The sequence below is a fragment of the Syngnathus scovelli genome, chromosome 2, assembly GCF_024217435.2.
Source record: "Syngnathus scovelli strain Florida chromosome 2, RoL_Ssco_1.2, whole genome shotgun sequence".
Lineage (NCBI taxonomy): Eukaryota > Metazoa > Chordata > Actinopteri > Syngnathiformes > Syngnathidae > Syngnathus > Syngnathus scovelli.
This window is the reverse complement of record NC_090848.1, coordinates 14,737,233-14,755,319: the sequence shown is the minus strand read 5'-3', so window position 1 is coordinate 14,755,319 and position 18,087 is coordinate 14,737,233. Positions and strand designations below refer to the sequence as shown.

The 18,087-nt window shown below is 43.7% G+C and overlaps 1 protein-coding gene across 1 annotated transcript in view; it reads right to left on the bottom strand.

The window, feature by feature from the left end:
• itga5 (integrin, alpha 5 (fibronectin receptor, alpha polypeptide)) overlaps window positions 1-18,087 on the bottom strand; it is a 31,290-nt gene that overhangs the window by 2,410 nt on the left and 10,793 nt on the right. The window contains exons 3-29 of the mRNA XM_049755055.2: window positions 14,452-14,552; window positions 13,964-14,087; window positions 13,588-13,649; window positions 13,457-13,502; window positions 13,211-13,336; window positions 13,087-13,131; window positions 12,880-12,923; window positions 12,689-12,745; window positions 12,488-12,540; window positions 12,157-12,365; window positions 11,888-12,079; window positions 11,763-11,808; window positions 11,516-11,629; window positions 10,021-10,076; window positions 9,635-9,792; window positions 9,392-9,529; window positions 6,435-6,502; window positions 4,994-5,144; window positions 4,816-4,908; window positions 4,135-4,214; window positions 3,970-4,050; window positions 3,765-3,870; window positions 3,516-3,674; window positions 3,036-3,143; window positions 739-852; window positions 423-524; window positions 31-153 (exon numbers count right to left, since the gene is read on the bottom strand). Coding sequence (XP_049611012.1) covers window positions 31-153; window positions 423-524; window positions 739-852; window positions 3,036-3,143; window positions 3,516-3,674; window positions 3,765-3,870; window positions 3,970-4,050; window positions 4,135-4,214; window positions 4,816-4,908; window positions 4,994-5,144; window positions 6,435-6,502; window positions 9,392-9,529; window positions 9,635-9,792; window positions 10,021-10,076; window positions 11,516-11,629; window positions 11,763-11,808; window positions 11,888-12,079; window positions 12,157-12,365; window positions 12,488-12,540; window positions 12,689-12,745; window positions 12,880-12,923; window positions 13,087-13,131; window positions 13,211-13,336; window positions 13,457-13,502; window positions 13,588-13,649; window positions 13,964-14,087; window positions 14,452-14,552 — 2,756 coding nt within the window. The remainder of the gene's footprint in view (window positions 1-30; window positions 154-422; window positions 525-738; window positions 853-3,035; window positions 3,144-3,515; window positions 3,675-3,764; window positions 3,871-3,969; window positions 4,051-4,134; window positions 4,215-4,815; window positions 4,909-4,993; window positions 5,145-6,434; window positions 6,503-9,391; window positions 9,530-9,634; window positions 9,793-10,020; window positions 10,077-11,515; window positions 11,630-11,762; window positions 11,809-11,887; window positions 12,080-12,156; window positions 12,366-12,487; window positions 12,541-12,688; window positions 12,746-12,879; window positions 12,924-13,086; window positions 13,132-13,210; window positions 13,337-13,456; window positions 13,503-13,587; window positions 13,650-13,963; window positions 14,088-14,451; window positions 14,553-18,087) is intronic.

Below are 18,087 nucleotides of genomic sequence, written 5' to 3'. Positions count from 1 at the left end.
GTTTTTTTTCATCCTCACATTGTCACTGACCTTGTACAGGACAAAGATGAGCAAGGCCAGAAGCAGCAAACCTGCCAGAATGGCCAAGATGATGATCCATAGTGGGACTGAGTTGTCAATGTCAGGTTTGTTCCACACCACTGGGGTCACCACCTGAGGACCACATGAGCACACTTAGAATCAAATTCCTATACATCTCTAAAAGTGAAATAAATAAAATAAATGCATGAATCTATTATTTGAAAACGTTAACATGAGTTTCTATGCTTATAAAGGTAACAGTGTGATAATAAATATTTACATGTTGAATAATTATTACTCTTGTAAATAAGAGGTCAAGTTGAATAATTTGTATTGTAACATATTTGTACTAATATACTCATCATCCCCCATGTAAATAGGTAAACAAACATCCTAAATACCTTTTTGTGTCCACTGGGAACATGTTTGGGTAGGATGGCATAGGGCATAGTCTTCACACTGTATCTGGCCAGGCACTCCAGCACATACTGCTTGTATGCTCTCTGCAGGGAAAACATGACATGCATGTAGTGTTACTATCAAACGCTAGGTGGAGACAGAGACAAAGAAACGCCCACGTTTGAGCGCGCAATTAAACATACTGTAGTGGGTTAGACATGTATGAGGTCTCCAAAGGGACATAATGGATCATTTCAAAAGAAGCAACAACAAAAAAACACAACACCTCATCTGTTATATAAAAAAAGCTTCACTAACCTCCATGAATGTCTCCGCCCAGACGCGGGAGCGCACTTTGAGGATGGCCGTGGTCCCCTTCTCTAGGAGACCCACTTGGCACTGCAGGGCCCAGCAGTTCACATTGGAGCAAGACTACACAAAACACAACAGGGAAGACATGCTGATTAGATGCTTTTCATTTGACTTCACACCACAGCAAATTTTCGACAGCAGGTCACAGCTGAAGCTGGAGCCCATCTGACCTGACTGAGAAAGAGGTCAAGACCAATCTCAGAGCACGAATAAACAAACAAGCATTCTCATACACACCAATGGATGATTTAATCAATGAGCCTGACATGTATGGTTTTGGAATGTGGGAGGAAGTTACATAAGCAAGGCAAAAAAAATATTCAATTTTGAGCCGTGTGGCAAACCACAATTTGCATTTTTACATACCGTACAGACCTGCAACCGCTAATAAGCACACCAGGTCAGTCGTTGGTGGTGATTTATTACGGAAACTCTAGTTTGAGTAATTTGAGTTTGTATAATTTGACATCTAGAAAAATGTGCCCCTAAAATCAAGTCAAGTTTTTGAGAAACTCCAAAAGCAGCTTTGACAAGGGGTATTAAAAGAAAATAATGTGACGAAGAAAAAAAAACATGACACGAGTGACTGTTTTATTAATTTGGCCAATTCTTTTTTATATACTTTTATGACTTCTTCTACTATATCCTCTGATTCTAATCGCCACCTTTGCCATTAAAGCTTGTTTGAATGCATAACTTGTTTTTGCACGTTTGTATATCTAGAAATGTTCATTAGAAACAAAAACCTTGCATGTACAGTTAGTAATAAAAAAAAATAAAGCATAGCAATGGTTTGAGCCTGGTAAAGATTTTTCTATATCCATCCGTTCCTATGCAAAACTCATCACAACCAATCAGCTGTCAACTAGCATTCTGTAATTCATTTGGTTCGGCCAAAGACTGTAAAATTCACTGTAAATTCAAGGCCACCACGAAAATCAGCTGCTGACAAGTGAAGGACTCACAAAGGGTGAAGTATTTAAAAAGAAAAAAAAACATTTAAGTAAAACAAGTGGGAGCCACATTATTGCTGTCGGTCAAATAAATAGAAGGGAGTCCAATGTTAAGAAGTCTTAACCGTGCCTGCTTCAAATTAGATTGGAAGGAATGTCATCTGACTGTAAAAAAACAGAAACCTTTTCATATTACCGTCCAACAGCTGAAAGCAGTCTATTTCTCCTCAAGATTGTCTAATGAGTCTCCCGCAAATCATCTCAGTGCCCAACACGTGGGCCCCATGCAACGGAGGCAGACCACCCTGAGATGCAGAGGTTTCCTGTGGGAGTTCTTTGCTTCACTTAAAAGGCTGACAAACGCAAGAGGAGCCCCGAAGTGAGACAGACTTATTAAAATCAAATAGACAGGCGGGCTATCAAACCACTTCCTCCGATTCAAACCTCCTCAATGCTCACGGCAAGAGACCCCCCCCCCAAAAAAAAAACAAGTGGTCTATGAGAAGGACATGGGAGTTTTCCAGTGCCAAGTCCTACACATCCTCGTTTGTAGGCTTCTGTGGTCGGGATTTGAAGGTCGGTAAAATTAAGGTTGTTCCCGACACGTCATTAAAAGAAATAGCAGCAGACAGACGCGGTTGTTGGTGATTGAATGCGGTCCCTGCATTGGTCTCTTCCTAACTGAATTAAATAACGTTGCCATTATGACTGCCAACACATTTTGTATAATAAAAGAAAAACGCCTTCAATTGTGTGGCCAATTCTCGTATTCAAGTGCGAACTACTCAAAGAAGCCAAACCCTTTTCTAAACCCTCACATAGTAACATGCTTCTTTAGTGAGACAAAGATGCATTGAGCACCACATGCGTACATGGTGGACAGGGCAGGCACTGTTTGGGACGCCAGCACAACAATGTCTTTACTTGAGGCAGGTATCCATACAAGGAGACCTGCAGCTGGGACTGTCAATGGTCCCTGTATGGACCCAGTACTATATGTAAAGGGGCCCACATCTCAACGCAGTTATTAGTTACGACAACGGGACAACCCTGACAATAATTCCCTTTCAATGCCATTGGCCCTGCGGTATGCGGTCACAAACTTGGATGGAGTGCGATGAAAGCATAACACAGACATGTTAAAAAAAAAAAAAAAGCAACACTTTTCAATTGCATTGCATAATATCCTTAAATAAGACAGATGTGAAACTTGAATTAGCATTCACTTTTGCTAACTTAAATTGATCTATTGTGGAGCCACCATCCAAAACGTCAATAGGGCCTTCTTACCAGGTTTGTCGAGTGCGCGAGCGGGTTCTTGTGCGCCTCCCGCCTTTCCACGCGGTGCTCCTGGGCCCTCAGAGCCAGATGAGGTGGTTCTGTTGCCGTGTGTTGGAGCTGTAAAGGAGAGACGAGCATTAAACATTTGCCACGGTGACCTCCCGTTCTGAGGCCCCAATGTCAGCACGCTATTAATCAGACGCACGGAAGCGTGGCCATCCCTAAAAGAAGACACAGATGAGCTCTGCCCAACATCTGTAAATACAAACAACTCCCTTATATTTGGAGGGAGGGGGCACACCGCCGGCTGTCAGCGATGAGCAAATTTACTGCCATTGAGGTGGTTGATCAAAGCATTGGCACGGGTGGGGCTGGCAGGCTGGTAGACGCTTAATCATACATCGTGCCGCCAATCATCAGGAGGTCTTAAAAAGTTATGCGAGTCTCCGAGAGGTCAAAATCGGAGCAGATGTGCATCAGTGCACTCACTCTGAGTTGGAGGTGGTTCACGTTGCTGTCGGAGGTGCAGTTGATGGGGCCCTCGGTGGAGAACTCAAGGGGGTAAAGCAGATTGCGGCCCTGGGCGGCCAAGGGGCAGCGCAGCTCCAGGAGCGTGTGGCTGATCCGACTGGGCCCATTGTTCACCAACTGCAAAACAACCCCCGATGCAGCATCAACAGGATCAACAGGCTGATACTGTAGTACAGTAGTAGGTGGAAAGGGGAAAGAAGTGCTTACCTCATAGATGTGTTCCACTGCTGGCCCCACTTCCTGCTCCATTTCGTAGTTCTTGGTCACCTTCCAGTTGGCTGGTGGGAAGAAGACCTTATCTGGGCGAGACACCCTTAAAAAAAAATGGAGAGACAGAGAGAGAGAGAAGGTGGGAGTGAGAACATGTTTGGTGAGGCACCAAGAACTTGCTTGAGGCCCCGGGAGTCCTCACCCTTGCAGGATGACCTCAGCTTGGACGACCACCTCCAACTTGTAAGGCGCCACCTCGCTGTGAGAGTTGTTCTCATTCTTACTGTAGATGCCAAGAAAAAGAGTGTGGTAAGGTGACCTCAAAAGCAGAAGAGATTTGGGACTTTTTAAACTGTTGGCAAAGTACCTGCGAATCTGCAGCTCAAACTGGACCGTTTTATGCGTGTCTTTAAGTCGAGGCACCGTGAAACGAAGACCTGCCCAAAGCTGAGGAGAAAATTCATCATAAGTGCCTTACAAACAAGCTTTAAACAAAAAAAGTAGTAGAAGAAAGTTTATTCTGACATGTTTTTCAGGGCGTTTGTGTAAATGCGTGTGTTAGATAATGCTAATTTTTACTAACAATTGCATTCATCACAATCCATTCGCTGCTTTTTTTTTTTTTTTTAAAGAAATAAGGAAATAACTATTAACCGTGACAATTTAATTAATTACCTTATTAAACGGATCGGACTGCATTCCTGCTAATGCGTTTTGAGACTCAGTAACTAAGCCCATTACAAAAAACTGTAACTTATGTTACTTTGTTACTGCCTAAATATAATATATTATTGCTTCCCAAAACTAAAATGGAACATAAATTTGAAGCCAAACAAAAGTTCCACTATAACTGTGTTAAATACGGTTAAAATAAAAAATAGATTTCTGGCAAAACATTTCCTAAATCCTGCTGACTCTGTGCAGCTTGTCTCCGGTTGACATTTTGACTCTTTCCACAGCAGAGAGAAAATCCGAGACGTCACGCCATTTTTTTTTGATCGCCATAAAACATGATTGTTCGGGGAGTGCCTAACGACGGCGCCCTTACACTGGTGCCAGACTTCATGGGGTTCCCCAGATCACAACTGAGGTATCGGGTCTGGTTCTCTGTGTCGTAGCTGCAGGTCAGCTGGGTCAAGCTCTGCGGGACAAACGTGGAGGGAAAAGTGTGAGCATGTCCAAAGAATGTGCTCTTTATTTTTAGTAGGGGGAGCAGCTGTGCTCACCTCATTATTACGGGCGATGCCGCTGTAGTCGGCCTCGGGTGGTAGCACCACGTAGAGCTCTGCCTCGTAGGCGCCGCCCTCGCCCTCATTCCTGGCGTTGAAAGTCAAGGTCAGGGCGTTGTCATCGCCCAGGTACACTTCCTTTCTGTCCCTGTGGAGCCAGAAGAGGGAAGAAATTATTACTAATTGGGGTGAAATGGTGTCTCCAAGCCAATAAATGTGTGGAACAGCTGTCAGGTTGTCATATTTTGCCAATCGATCATTGACGCCATTGCTCGGATCTGCCAAGGAAGACATTTCAGCAAACAAAATCTCATGTACTCCAGAGACATTCTGTGCTGCCGTCGTTTAAATAGATTGGATGGATAGGTCCATCTTCTGATCGGATTGGCGATAGCTTTTTTATTTGACTTGACGGTTGTTGCTGGGCTCAAAAATCCTGATTGTATAAGACTACACAACACTGGGAGCATAGAACAACGGCGCTCCCATTCTGCTTCCTCCCATTCCCTGGAACAATGAAGAATTCCATAGCGAGGGTCACGCACATGCTTCTAATTAGCGTCTGCTCTCATAAAGGGAAAGCTGGCGAGCAGTTCTCCTGTAAGTCAGCTGTAGCTGTCTTCGAAATGGCGCTGCACTTTTTTTTTTTTAAAAACCAAACAACAGATCCAAATTAGTAAAAGGCCACAACACCGTGAAGCCTCCCTGAGGGACTCCTCCCTCCAACAGGTTGTGTGCTTTGGCAGCCCAGTGCAAGAAACAACACTGCAGGAATGATGGCCTCTTTTTTTTTTTTGTATTTGGATGAAATTCCACAAAACTCATGGCCATCACATTAGCCCTTGGCCCCAACACAGCAGGCCCAAAAATTCGGACATGGTTCTGATTGCGCTAATCGCACTTTTCTGGAGTTGCACTTTCAATGCACCCAGAGCAGGTTGTTCCATATGCAAGGGGTCGCCCATACATGCAGATGGCAGATAAATATAGGAATGTGAAATCGAAATGACAGAGCGGAGAAGGGAGTATCAGGGAGGAGGAAAATGCTAACAGATTTCTCGGCACAGCGTGTGGCAACCTCTGCATCAGGCGGGACCTTTGGACTTTTGGCACCCGGCGCTCGCGTTTCCTGACAATTTGCCTGTCTCCTGCTTGTCGTAGCACCTGTCGAGCGCACGCGCTTCCTGTTTTGAAAGGCCGGTGCTTGCTTGACCTTCCTTTGGTGTGTTCAAGCCAGCAGCGGTGCAACAAAAACAGGAGCAGTCAGGTTTGAGTGCAGGGGCTTGATTTATATCAAACCTTTTATCAATTCCAATTGGTCCTTAATTGAGATTTCAAACAGCATTCACTCCAACTTTGTATATTTGCGGAATCTACTGTATTTCCCCATCAATCACAAATGGATTCCAAGAAATATGAGAGGAAATGAAAGACTCACCCGTGGACTGCCAGCTTCAAATCGGGGACGCAGATGTTGTCTTCTCCGCAATCCAGCAGAATCTGAGCCTGAACACACATTTATTCAAACACAAAAAAATGTGACATAAAGAAGCCACACTTTTTCTTTTGAATTCAGTTAATAAATCACATGTGTTGAAGGGAGACATGAGGATGAGTGTAGCATGATGCAACATGTACAATGACTGATGACATCCCGACACACACCTGGATCACAGCCCCCCTTCTTATTTATAGGATTACAAACGGATGGTCTGAAACACTGTAGCGGCTCAATGGGACGACCCGGTGAGCTAATGATAGGAGCAGACGCGTACACACACTCTCCTCAGCCAGCTGTGCCGGCACGCACATGTTTTGTGTTTGCGACGTCACACGAGGAAATGATGAGTCTGACCGTAGGGAAGCATACACTCTTGCGGCACAGAGCATGCGGCTGCAAGTTCACCGATCTCGCCACCGTCCCACATCACAGCGCTCTGTGGCGGGCCACACTTTCCACACACGCTACGCCACCCCAGTGAAACCGGAGAGGCAGCGTCGTTAGGCTGTAGAAAAACTTAAGCCATGCATACGCCTCATTATTCTAGCACTGTCTTTAAAATGCTGACTCCCACTGCGCGTGTAAATCGCTTGTGTTGTAAATGGTACGATTCAACTGGAGGTCTGTGGGAGGTGGTAATAAATGTTTGAAACTGTTGCCTGAACATCAGATCAGACATGCTAAGTTAAAATGTTGTCAACATAGATGACAGCCAAGCGAGCCTCATCTGACTCGAGTTAGAATGTGTCGTAAAAAAAAATGACTAGGATGAGTTGGTAACACAACCACGTGGAATCTGCTAGAATATGCGGAATATCACGTGACTAAGGCCAGAAAATAGAGACCCCAAGACTGTCCTGTCTTTTCTAAACAGTTTTAAATGTTCTAATACCAGCCAATACCAGTCTTCTGCAACATCAACTTCAACATTCCAATGCAATTTCCCATGCTATAGGTGAGAAATTTCACCTTTCATAATTTTCTGGAATATTACATACAGACATCGAAACCCCCCAAAACTGAAGAGAATGGCACTTCCAAGGCAAGAAAGGAACTAAAAGTACTGTTGCTAAATTAACGTTGTACCTGCGGCAAGCTAAATTGCATCAGCCTGCGACTGTCAGTGTCACGATGTCGGTGATGACGAGGATAATAAATAGAAGGAAGAGATTAGAGAGAGCAATGTGCCTGCCTCCACCCCCTCTGTTATTACACCAACACCAGGCTCTAATTATGGACACCAAGGGAAGCCGCCATGTTAACTACGCACATGGTTCTTTGGACCTGTGTGGATAACACATGTGATGCTAGGAGCTTCACAACAACTCTGACAAACATTTGCAGTATAATGATGAAAGTAATACAAGTTTTTTTTAGGGCTATCAAACCACATGATTTCTCCCAGCCCCATTACAAAGTGGGAAAAAACACAGTGGGAAATTTTAAGAAAATATGTTTTGAAAGCCAATTGAAATTTAGAGCCTGGGACCGTTGTATTCATCTGGAGTAGGCATGTTACAAGTCAAACTTGAGCGGATCCATGTGTGATTTACACTGTAGGCATCAGATAGAACAATTGGAATTTGACCAAATTGTCTTCTGTCGCAGATGATTCATATTTCAATCATGATTTGTTACTAACTTGTGTCTTAATCTGAGCGAATGAAGTCGTCCAGTGTGGCGCAACAGATTCGATAAGAACGTTTTTAAAAACGAGTGTCCCCTGCATGGTGCAATCAAGCGAGAGTACTTCATTAATCAAAGTAACAAAGGACAATGAGGGCCTTGTTGCATACTTTCAAGCTCCCAAGAAGAACAACAGCTGAGATTCATGCACATGATGCCAGAATGACGGCCATGAATTGATGCAGCATGAGACGATAAATCCCACGAGTAACATACGGAATAGGTTATGGATGAGAGCGTGAGTACGTTTTGAGACACATCCAGACTTGATGAAAAGTTGCTGCCACACAGTCTCACAGTTTAATGAAGGTCAGAGCTGCGTTATCACAATAAGCTCCAATTCTGCGGATGAAATTAAATATCCTCAACACGACTCCCGCCCCCCAATTGACACATGAGTATGTTGAATTTCAGGATTATCCTAAAAGGGAGCTCTGCCAGATTTAAGTTTGATATTTTAGCTCAAGGTCTTGGCAGCATCCCACATCTGTGAGAGGCCCAAAAGCTTTGATATGTTGAAGGCAGCAGCCAAGGAGAAGCTACATGACAGCGAGAGACACATTAACCAAACTGGAATATACAAAGCAGGGTCCATCTAGGCACGTGTCAATAAGTTTGGTGTGGGACCAGCTCATCAAACACCTTTAGCAAACACTCGAATGGCCAGCAGGCCGTCTCTTGGGTCCAACATCAGGCAACTCACCAATGGAAAACAATACCCACAGACACATTCCACACAGCTCATAGAAAGTCTTCCCAGAGGTCAAACATTTCATCCATGTTCATTCCTGTAGATGGAAATCTTGCATCATACAGCCCGAGACCAGAAAGTTGTAATCTCTTCATATTTTCATACTGAAATCCCCTTTTTAAATCACTTGAATCTTTTTCTGGCAGTGTCATTCCCTCATGATTGTTATTAGAAAATTGTTGAGGCTGTAGTGATGTGTATCCATGTTATCACATGACTTGCGCTGGAATTTGGAGGCACAATTAAAACCCTTTAATTTTCTGAGATTTATAATCAGGTGGGCCTTTTGTATGGCTGTACAATAAAGTTTGACTTATTTAAAAGAGACCGGTTCATTGAGACTGCGCCTTATAAGCCAGTGCGCCTTAAAATGACAGCATGCTGTACAATACATACATGCTACTTCATTTCATTCATGCACTTGTGGTTAGATGCAACTTTATTTAGTCTGAAGTACCTTTTGCTCTATCATGTTAGCGGATTGATAGTTGAGAATGGGTCGCAGGCCGTGCTGATCCGCAGCAGCTTTGGAATCCAGGCTGAAGTTCAACGCCACCAAGATTGAGGAGAGTTTATCCCTGAATTCCTTCTCATCCTGCAGTAAAAAATTATTTTGAAGAATACACGGTTGAATAAAACAGACTGGCTACAGCAAGGAATGGTAGCATTATACAGGATATAGCTGTGAAAGAGGACCTACCCTGAGGTAGATCTTGGTGTGGTTGCACACACGCTCGCCGTGCCGCACACGTATGTTCCTCTGCAGCAAAGGCTGCTGGGAATCCAGGAAAAGAGCTCGTCTCACCGCTCCTTTCTGCTTCAACTTCTGACTGTCAAGCTGCAACTCAACCTGGAAATCTGCCATGCATAAAAAGAATAATTTTAAATGATTTTATCTATTTATGAATGGTGATCTCTATTTCTGTAGAAAAAAACACTACATCTGGACCCAGGCTTCCAGACCTACAGTATAAATCACAATAGTTGACGGAATGAAATCCAGCAATCATGTGCCAAAACTTTCACTGTCAGATGTGAAAAATCACAACAACTTTTCGACAAAGTAGATGTGGAATGTTGTCTCACCGAGAACGTCGGGTAGTTGCTTCCCATCAGCCGATATGCAGAAACTCAAGTTGACGCTGTGTTGGACAGAAGTTTGATTGTAAATAAAAAGCACACAGTCCATTCCTTACACGTTTCCCATTTCAGGGTAATGTAACAAATGCAATGACTAAGATGACTGGGAATGTTGGGAAGCCAGCTTTCACCAGGCCGGGCTGATAAATTGATGCATGTAAAAACGAGTAGCAAAGTTAAGAAGGGTGAAATTGGGCAAGCACTAGAGTTACAGCAGAGTTGGCCAAAGGTTACCCATGGAAGTCGTCTCCCATGACATCAACCGCATAACACGCTGCTGATGTCTTGACAGCCCACCCCCACCTAATCATTGTAGAACCCGCAAAAACCAGGACAGGATACGGTGATGAATGTGATAACTGGCTCTGTTTTGCCACCGCTGCTGTTTACTTAGAATAAATGACATTTCCAGGTACGTAATATGATTTGATAAGCAAACCGATGCTCATATTCTTAACCTGTATTGCAATGTTTGGTCAATTACATTTGAAACAAAAGAAGCACATGCTTTGATTTTCAGCAAAGAAGGGTCATTCAATAAAATGGACAAAGTGGTGTAATTTGAGTCATTTGCCCAGTCTTGTATTTCTTGTAATCATATTTTTTAATAAGTGCCCTTAAAGAGCCATATCTTCTTGAATTCAGTTATTTAAAGTGCAGAAAACAGTCATAGTGTTGCTGAATCTATTGAATCAATTGATTTTTTTTTATTATTAAGAACCTTTCTGTTTTTTTGTTTTTTTTTCAGTTGGATTAACATCATGGCATCCTTCATTGCTGATATTATCCCGCAATCATCTGCACCATTTGCAAAGTATTCAAATCTAATATGTGAATGACTTGCTTCTAAATCTCCCCTTTATTTCTTTGCCCTATCCAAAACTAACACAAAGAGACAAAGTACAAGGACCTCTATTGAGGAGCACTAATATCTTTATCCAAGCTCCTGTGTGTGAATGCTCCAGCTCAACTGTGAGTCTACGTGTCCTGATGTTTCCCAGCTGTGTTCCACTACCCAACAATATCGCATTCAAAGCAACTGCAAGGAAAAGGCCCCTCCCCTCTCTCACTCTCCTTGCCATTATCCCCTCTGAAAACTCTTCATCACCACAGCAACGCGGCGGTGTAATCAAGACACATGTGTATACAAACGTTTCCTTCATAAAGTGGGGGTAGAGGGGTGCACACACATGAGCACAGTGTTAAGCGTGTTTAAAATCCAGCCGCCGCCGTCTGCTTCCTCTCTTCTGGAGAGGGAATAGTGTGCACATTTATAGGAAGCCACAATGGCCAACAATGCTGCTATTGAACATGTCGCTTAAATGCACAACACAAAAAACATGCATCACGTGAGAGCAGCACTCGGGCAACGCTGACGTCGTGCATATGCCTTATCAGGCAGGAAACAAGTGTTTACAGAAGTCGAGTTCTGGTTACTAACCAAGAAACGGAAATACTTGTGTTCCCGTTCGTGATCATGCAGTTCTTCTCTTCAGGGTTGATCATGGTGGGGTACACTGTGAGCGAGGCGCTGGTGTTGACGATGGGCCGGGATCTGTGAGAGACCACCGCAGCACATGTTAAAAAACATTACAGCATAAAATATTGCATAGACTTTTCTGTTTGAATTCGACAACATGAAAATTCATATTCATCAGAAATAATTTCAATAATGTTAAAGAACAAACCTGTAGAGAACAGCCTTATCAACTCCAAAGGCACCAACAATAAGATCTGGGAAGATGAGGAGAAAATGATGAGAAAGCATGTAAAGGCCTGATATGCACACAGTTTTGTTTTTAACATCACTGACCTGGGTAACCATTCCTATCCAGATCCTTGGCCCCTCTGAGAGCGAAGCCAAAACTGGCGGGAGTGGAACCTGCGGCCCACTGGCCCGCAATCACCTGGGATGGCTTCTCTCTGAGGCCTTGGTCGAAGCCGTTGAAGATGTAGACCAAACCCTGCTGCTCCTCTCCGCCAAATGGACTGCTCACAGCCACATCTGCCAAGGATGACATTTGTGTTTTGAATGGTAGCAGATCGTACCGTTCCGCAACACGATTGGTCGCCTGCTCTCACCATTGAATCCATCCTGGTTCAAATCACCCAAGGGTGCAATGGTGCTGCCGAATCTGCCAAACACCTGAGTGCCTGTCAGATGAAGTGGCCTGAGTGCCAGGCTCAAGGGAGCCCGCTGCAGGTATACGTAGACTCGGCCCATTTCTTCCAGGCGGCTGTCAGAGCCTCGCGTCATGAACATGGGGGCGCCCACCAGCAGGTCGACCATCCTGCAGACAAAAAAAAGGGACATACATTCGGTCACTCACGTTGAGACACTTTGAGGTGTAATGCTTAGTCATTGGCCTCCAATTAGGTCCCGATGGTTATTTTTGGGTGAGAGAAAACTCACCCATCACTGTTGATGTCAGTGGTGGCCACTGCATAGCCAAAATATGATCCCATCTGGGGACAAAGACAGCAATTGTTTTGTCTCAATGTCATGAAATCCAGACTGAAGATTCAGAAAATTTTTCTATTCATTTATTCATTTTTTGATTTGCCACTACATTGTTCAATTAACAAATGAGCGTCACTGAAAATTCTGACTCACCTGCTCGCCTGTGTAGTTTAACATCATCTTCAAGTCCGTTCCATTGAGAATGGACACCTGCAACACAGCAGTCAAAGATGCCAAAATTTAATTTTACAAAAACACCCCCCCCCCCCTTATATTTTACACCATTAGTCTTAAAATCCACACAGCCTCCGAAAAAAGAAAGTCAAAATAGAACACGTTCTTACCAAACCATAAAGCATGACTCCTTTTGGAACGCCAGCCACAAAATCTGAGGGAAATAAAGTCAAGATTTACAGAAGGAAGAAATCTAGCAGAACGCAACTCGGGCCAAAACCATATTCGGGTGGCTTAGTTTCATGTTCTCTGTAGTCTACTGCAATTGCATTTGTCGCCAACTCCTGGCCTGGTTGTAAACATTTAATTGACTTTACCTTCAACTTGATCGCCACTGAACTCCCCCACAGCCACCGAATAACCTTATAGGGCATAAAAATGAAAGTGAAATTTCTTGGCGTATTAATAAACAAGGGTGAGGAGGAAGAAAAATTGTGTTACCTTGGTAGCTGTCATCATGTTCAGCGTGGACCTGTTTTGTTTGGATTTGACCGCCCACAGACTGCATAAAGTAGCCCGGGTAGTAGGCCTTAATAATGTCCTCTTTATCTGCTGAGATCACTTGACCTGAGTTATGACCAAAGATGAAAACCAGTTGGCTATGAACATGTAGGTATATATTTTTTCAATTTATTTATTTTTATAGAAAGAAATCTGAATTGCATTGAATGATGCGTCAAAGCCTACCTTGCCAGAAGTAGCTGCCCGGCCCACCCAACACCACTCGACCGTCCTGAAAGATAAAAAAAATAATACATTGGGCGTTACTACACTGACAAATGAAATGGACAAATCTTGGTCCAAAACGAGGTGGTTACCGTGGTAAAGTCGGCACTGAATCCTCCTTGGCAGTATCCTTGTCCTCCCTCATCGCTGATTTCTACAGACATGACAGATCCATCACAATATGAGGAATTAAGATGATACATCAATAATAAAATAATATTGGGTTTGGGTCACTCTGTTTGTACCCATAGGTTGATTAATTCTGTGGATTTAGTTTAGGGCCCTTTCATAAAAAACAAAAACAAAAAAAAAACTGTGAGGAAAAACTAACATCAGAATAATAATACTAATACTGTCGTGACTGTTTTTGTTTTCATTAGTGTCATAACATCAACTGACTTGGGGTTAGCAGCAGTGTACTTGTGTTTGCTGCAACTTTTGTCAAGCTAAGACAAAGGTGACGGTCACCTGTTCGACAAGGTGCGTACTCCACAAATTTGGTAAAATTCTGAACGGAGAGGTAGCAGGTCCCAGTGGCGTCCGAGCGAGGTATGTCCTTTTCTGTCCGCCACGAGTAGAGAGGTGCGCAGGCCTGTAAGAAAGAAAATTGTGGGGTCAGTATGGAAGAGATGAGGGGGTGGACTGGACACGATTTTTTAGGTGGGTAATGTTTTTCCAGTTGCTACAACAGTGATCTAAAAGGGGGACGCCTGCTGAGGGTGTCAGTGCATCTGGAGCAGGGTAACCACAAAACCCAACCCAGGTCATGACCCTTGCTGGACCAGATGACTGGCGGCCAAACTCTGACATCATTGGTTGGGCGTTGGGGGGTTGGGTTCATTGAATGTTTGATTGGGAAGCAAGTTTGGGAATGCAGTTAGGGGAACTTCACTGCATGTGTTGCAGCTTTATGGTGGGCTCATTTATGCAGCAATATTTTGCCAGGATCGACTTACCAGAATCGTGTCACCGTGGGAACGCACCGTGGCTCCGAACCATTGGTGCGACTTGAACTCGAGCTGATGTTCCGTGTTGTTGAAAAAGACGACACGAGCACCTGTGACAGATACACAAAATTCCATTGACACCAAGACCACAAGTCGTAATGTGAAATATGAAAAAGAAAAAACATAATAAAGCAACACTCCTAAGATTTTTGTTTTCTCAAAGACTCTAATGTTAGTTGGCCAGATTAGCACATACTACCTAAAAGCTGACCTTGCTTCCGGATATTTGGTCTTCACACAAAGTGTGACACAGATGACAAAAATATAAAATCAATATTTTCAAACAGCCGTCGGGCGAAAATAAACAATTGTGACGAGGGTGACGAATTCCTTAAGGCTGATGTGCGGCATCCAGAGTGTCTGACCAAATTCGAACCGGTCTGTCTGAGCTTAACCTCATTGACCCTTGGCCACGTTTGACCACCTGGCCAATGATCCGCCACTTCGACACTCCACCAGCAAGCAAGCGAGAGATGACAGATGGCCGCCGGGGTCAGGTTTAAACTTCGCAAAGTCATTGGCAGACAGATGCTTCATCTGTGCCGAAGCAACAAAGCAATGCAAACAAAATCGATTACAACAAATTTTTTAAGAACTGACTCTCACGAGGGTGTCGCCAGTTCTGAGAAGGAAGATGATGGTCATGACGCGTGCGGATGTGAGCAAAGAGTGTTGTCAGCCCACTCAGCAATCCAAAAGTGGAGTTCTGTTCCATCCTCCATGTGGAACAGCACAAAGAGTTTGGTCCAAGCAAAATAATCACTCTTTGGACCGAAGCCCTCATAGCAACGTGGTCATCATTCTATGTTTCGACACACTTTTGCCCCAAGCTCTCCGTTTCGACGTCCACTTCAGTTCTATGTCCGTTCCAAATAAATGCACAATTCCGTTTCCGACGCTGACTTTCCCTCGAGGATCCACATCATAATCTTGAGCAAAACAACAATATTCATTTAATACAATAGTTATTTAATACCCCATCTGCAGCTTTTTCTCATGACTGTTTAGGTTTCCCGAGGTGAATCAGTTCTAAGTAAACAATTGAGGAACAAGAGCAAGGCTTCAAAGGGCTCCTTGCAAGCATGTTACTTCAGCTAATATCTATTTGCTGGAGTCATTAAGAACACACCACCGTATTTTCACAACTCACAGGTATCAGCATGGATAACTCAAAGAAAACATGGAGCGTAAGAGGCTGTGTATCTTTGATTCCTGTTACCAAGACAACCAACACAACAAAGTGTAGCATATTAGTTCTCTTTTTTTTTTCCTGACATGAACAAGTCCTGTTTGGTCCAGTTTGGCCACCCACCCCTAAAATGTACGCGAGGCAACATATAGCACATGCTGTTGTACCTCCAGTCCACTTGGGCACAGTATTGCATACCATAATTATTTGTTGACACAAAGGAAGAAGCATTAATCCATTAATGCATCACCATAATTTTGTTTTCCCCGATGACAATCCATTCAATGTTTGTTCGTTTGCCAATGATAATAATTGTGAGGAAAATGTGCATTATCTAATGTCAATCTAATCCTTGAGATTGCATCCATGGGGAAATAAAGATATTGAGATACTTCTGATAACTCATAACTTGTGATAAATCATCATTGAGATGAGAACAAAACACGATTGATTTTCTACTTGGAATGGACCTAATAGCCAAAGATGTAAATGCTCGGGCTTGCCTAATGGATTTGAGCTCATTACTGACATTACTCACAGAGGGGACACATTAATACATCACCATTACCGAACATGAAGGGAGGAAGGGGGAGGTGAGAGATGCGTGTTTTGAATTGTGGGGCTAAATGACTTTTATAGAAGCCTTCCATTTCATCAGGCTAATTTGAGCAGGAGCTAGTGTCACTGTAACCAGCAATGAAAAGTTGTGTTTGTCTTGAGGCGGGCGGTAAGCTGGAGTCACGTGGACCACTATAAGATGAAAAGAATAGAGATTCCAAAAGGCGATAGCATGGAAACAGGCCATTCAAAACATGACATGTGACTTCTGGGGGGCTGCTTTGTGCCCGACCAAGCTTCTCCCGGGACAGGACCTGCTGTGTGGGGGTGCGCCAGTAAAGGCACACACCATTAGACGGACGGATGTGTTGCCTTTGACTGTGTGAGTGTGTTTGTGTGTGTGAGTGGGTTAGAAGACAAATGGTCAAATTCACTCATCACATGCCCTGTGTTTGGCGGGGCTGCTCCCCCTAGTCCTCTTCCTTTCCTCCCATCCTGAATGGGATCCTCTCGCAGGCTCCTTGGTGCCCTGGCCCACCACACCTCCTCTCTCAACCATAGTCAGGCTCTTATCTCAAAGGGAGAGGAAGTGGATGGGAGGGGGACACTTTGACCCAATTAGTTGGGCTAATTAAGTCGGTCGATGGCCTGTGGGTCAGAGCTCAAACTCACCAAGCGTTTAGATACCATCACTCACACACAAAAATGTCAGAGCACTTTTTTTTTTTTTTACATTGGGCATAAGACTCAATGAATCGACTAGTTTTGTTCAACCGATAGCTGATTGTGTCAAAGCGTTTGAGGTAAAAAGGCTTGCAGTACTCAGCTGTGACCAGCAGGGATGCTGTTGAGTTCCTCTCAACTAGTTTGCTTTATGTGACACGTTTTGTGGATATTTTCATTTCACGTTTTAAGTTTGACCTACGAAAGTTCACGCAATACGGATTTTAGCAAGCATTGCAATTTATAGCTTTAACATTTCCCGAAAAAGATTCCACCAGTTGCTGAAGCTACTCTTACTAAATATTACTATATAACATATACGGTGTTGGTATATTATCATTTTCATGAAAACCTGATGTGCTAGAGAAAGAACAATTAGGGCCAATTTGGAATCAGCGCAAAAAAAAATTTCTAGAAAAGTCTACTTGAATCTCTGATTGGAAAGAATGATAAAAATTAATTGACCAGTGTAATCAATGACCCGTAAACTAAGACTTCAAGTTGTGCACCTGCCAAAACCACATCGTATTCAACCATCTTGTCGAAAAAGTCAAGCAAATAATGACGAGGCGCACCCGCTGTCAGACTTGTGGATCACCTCTTGGATTGTTGAAGCTGGCATACAAAGCTCGGTCACAGCTACAGTAAAAGAATTGCAACACTAAATGTCATCCATGCAACAGCTGCTTGGCGCAGAGTCGCGTGCAGATGTTTTCAGAATTCCGCCACTGGAGCGCAGCTCAGCATGTCGGAACGGGCTCAGGTCACGGTAACGAGCGCTTTCGCCTCCAGATTACCCCTGACGAGAGGGTCGACTCGCCTTCGCCATTAGACCTTGCGATGACATCGCTCAAGATGGCCTGCGGCCATATAACGCCATGGCTGTCCAACATTTAACACAGGAGGAAAAAAAATAGTGCAAAAAGTCTCAAGAGCCAAGTGTCGTCAAATGGTCTTGTGAAACACTTACTGGAATATTACGCCGATTGTTCACGACCGACTATAAAGTCTATTTGAACCGTGGTCTCAGACTTGGAAAATAACTGCTAAGGAGTTTGTGTTTCCTCTGATTCGTCCTGTCGTCAGTCTGCTGTATTGTCTATGAGCAAAAAAGC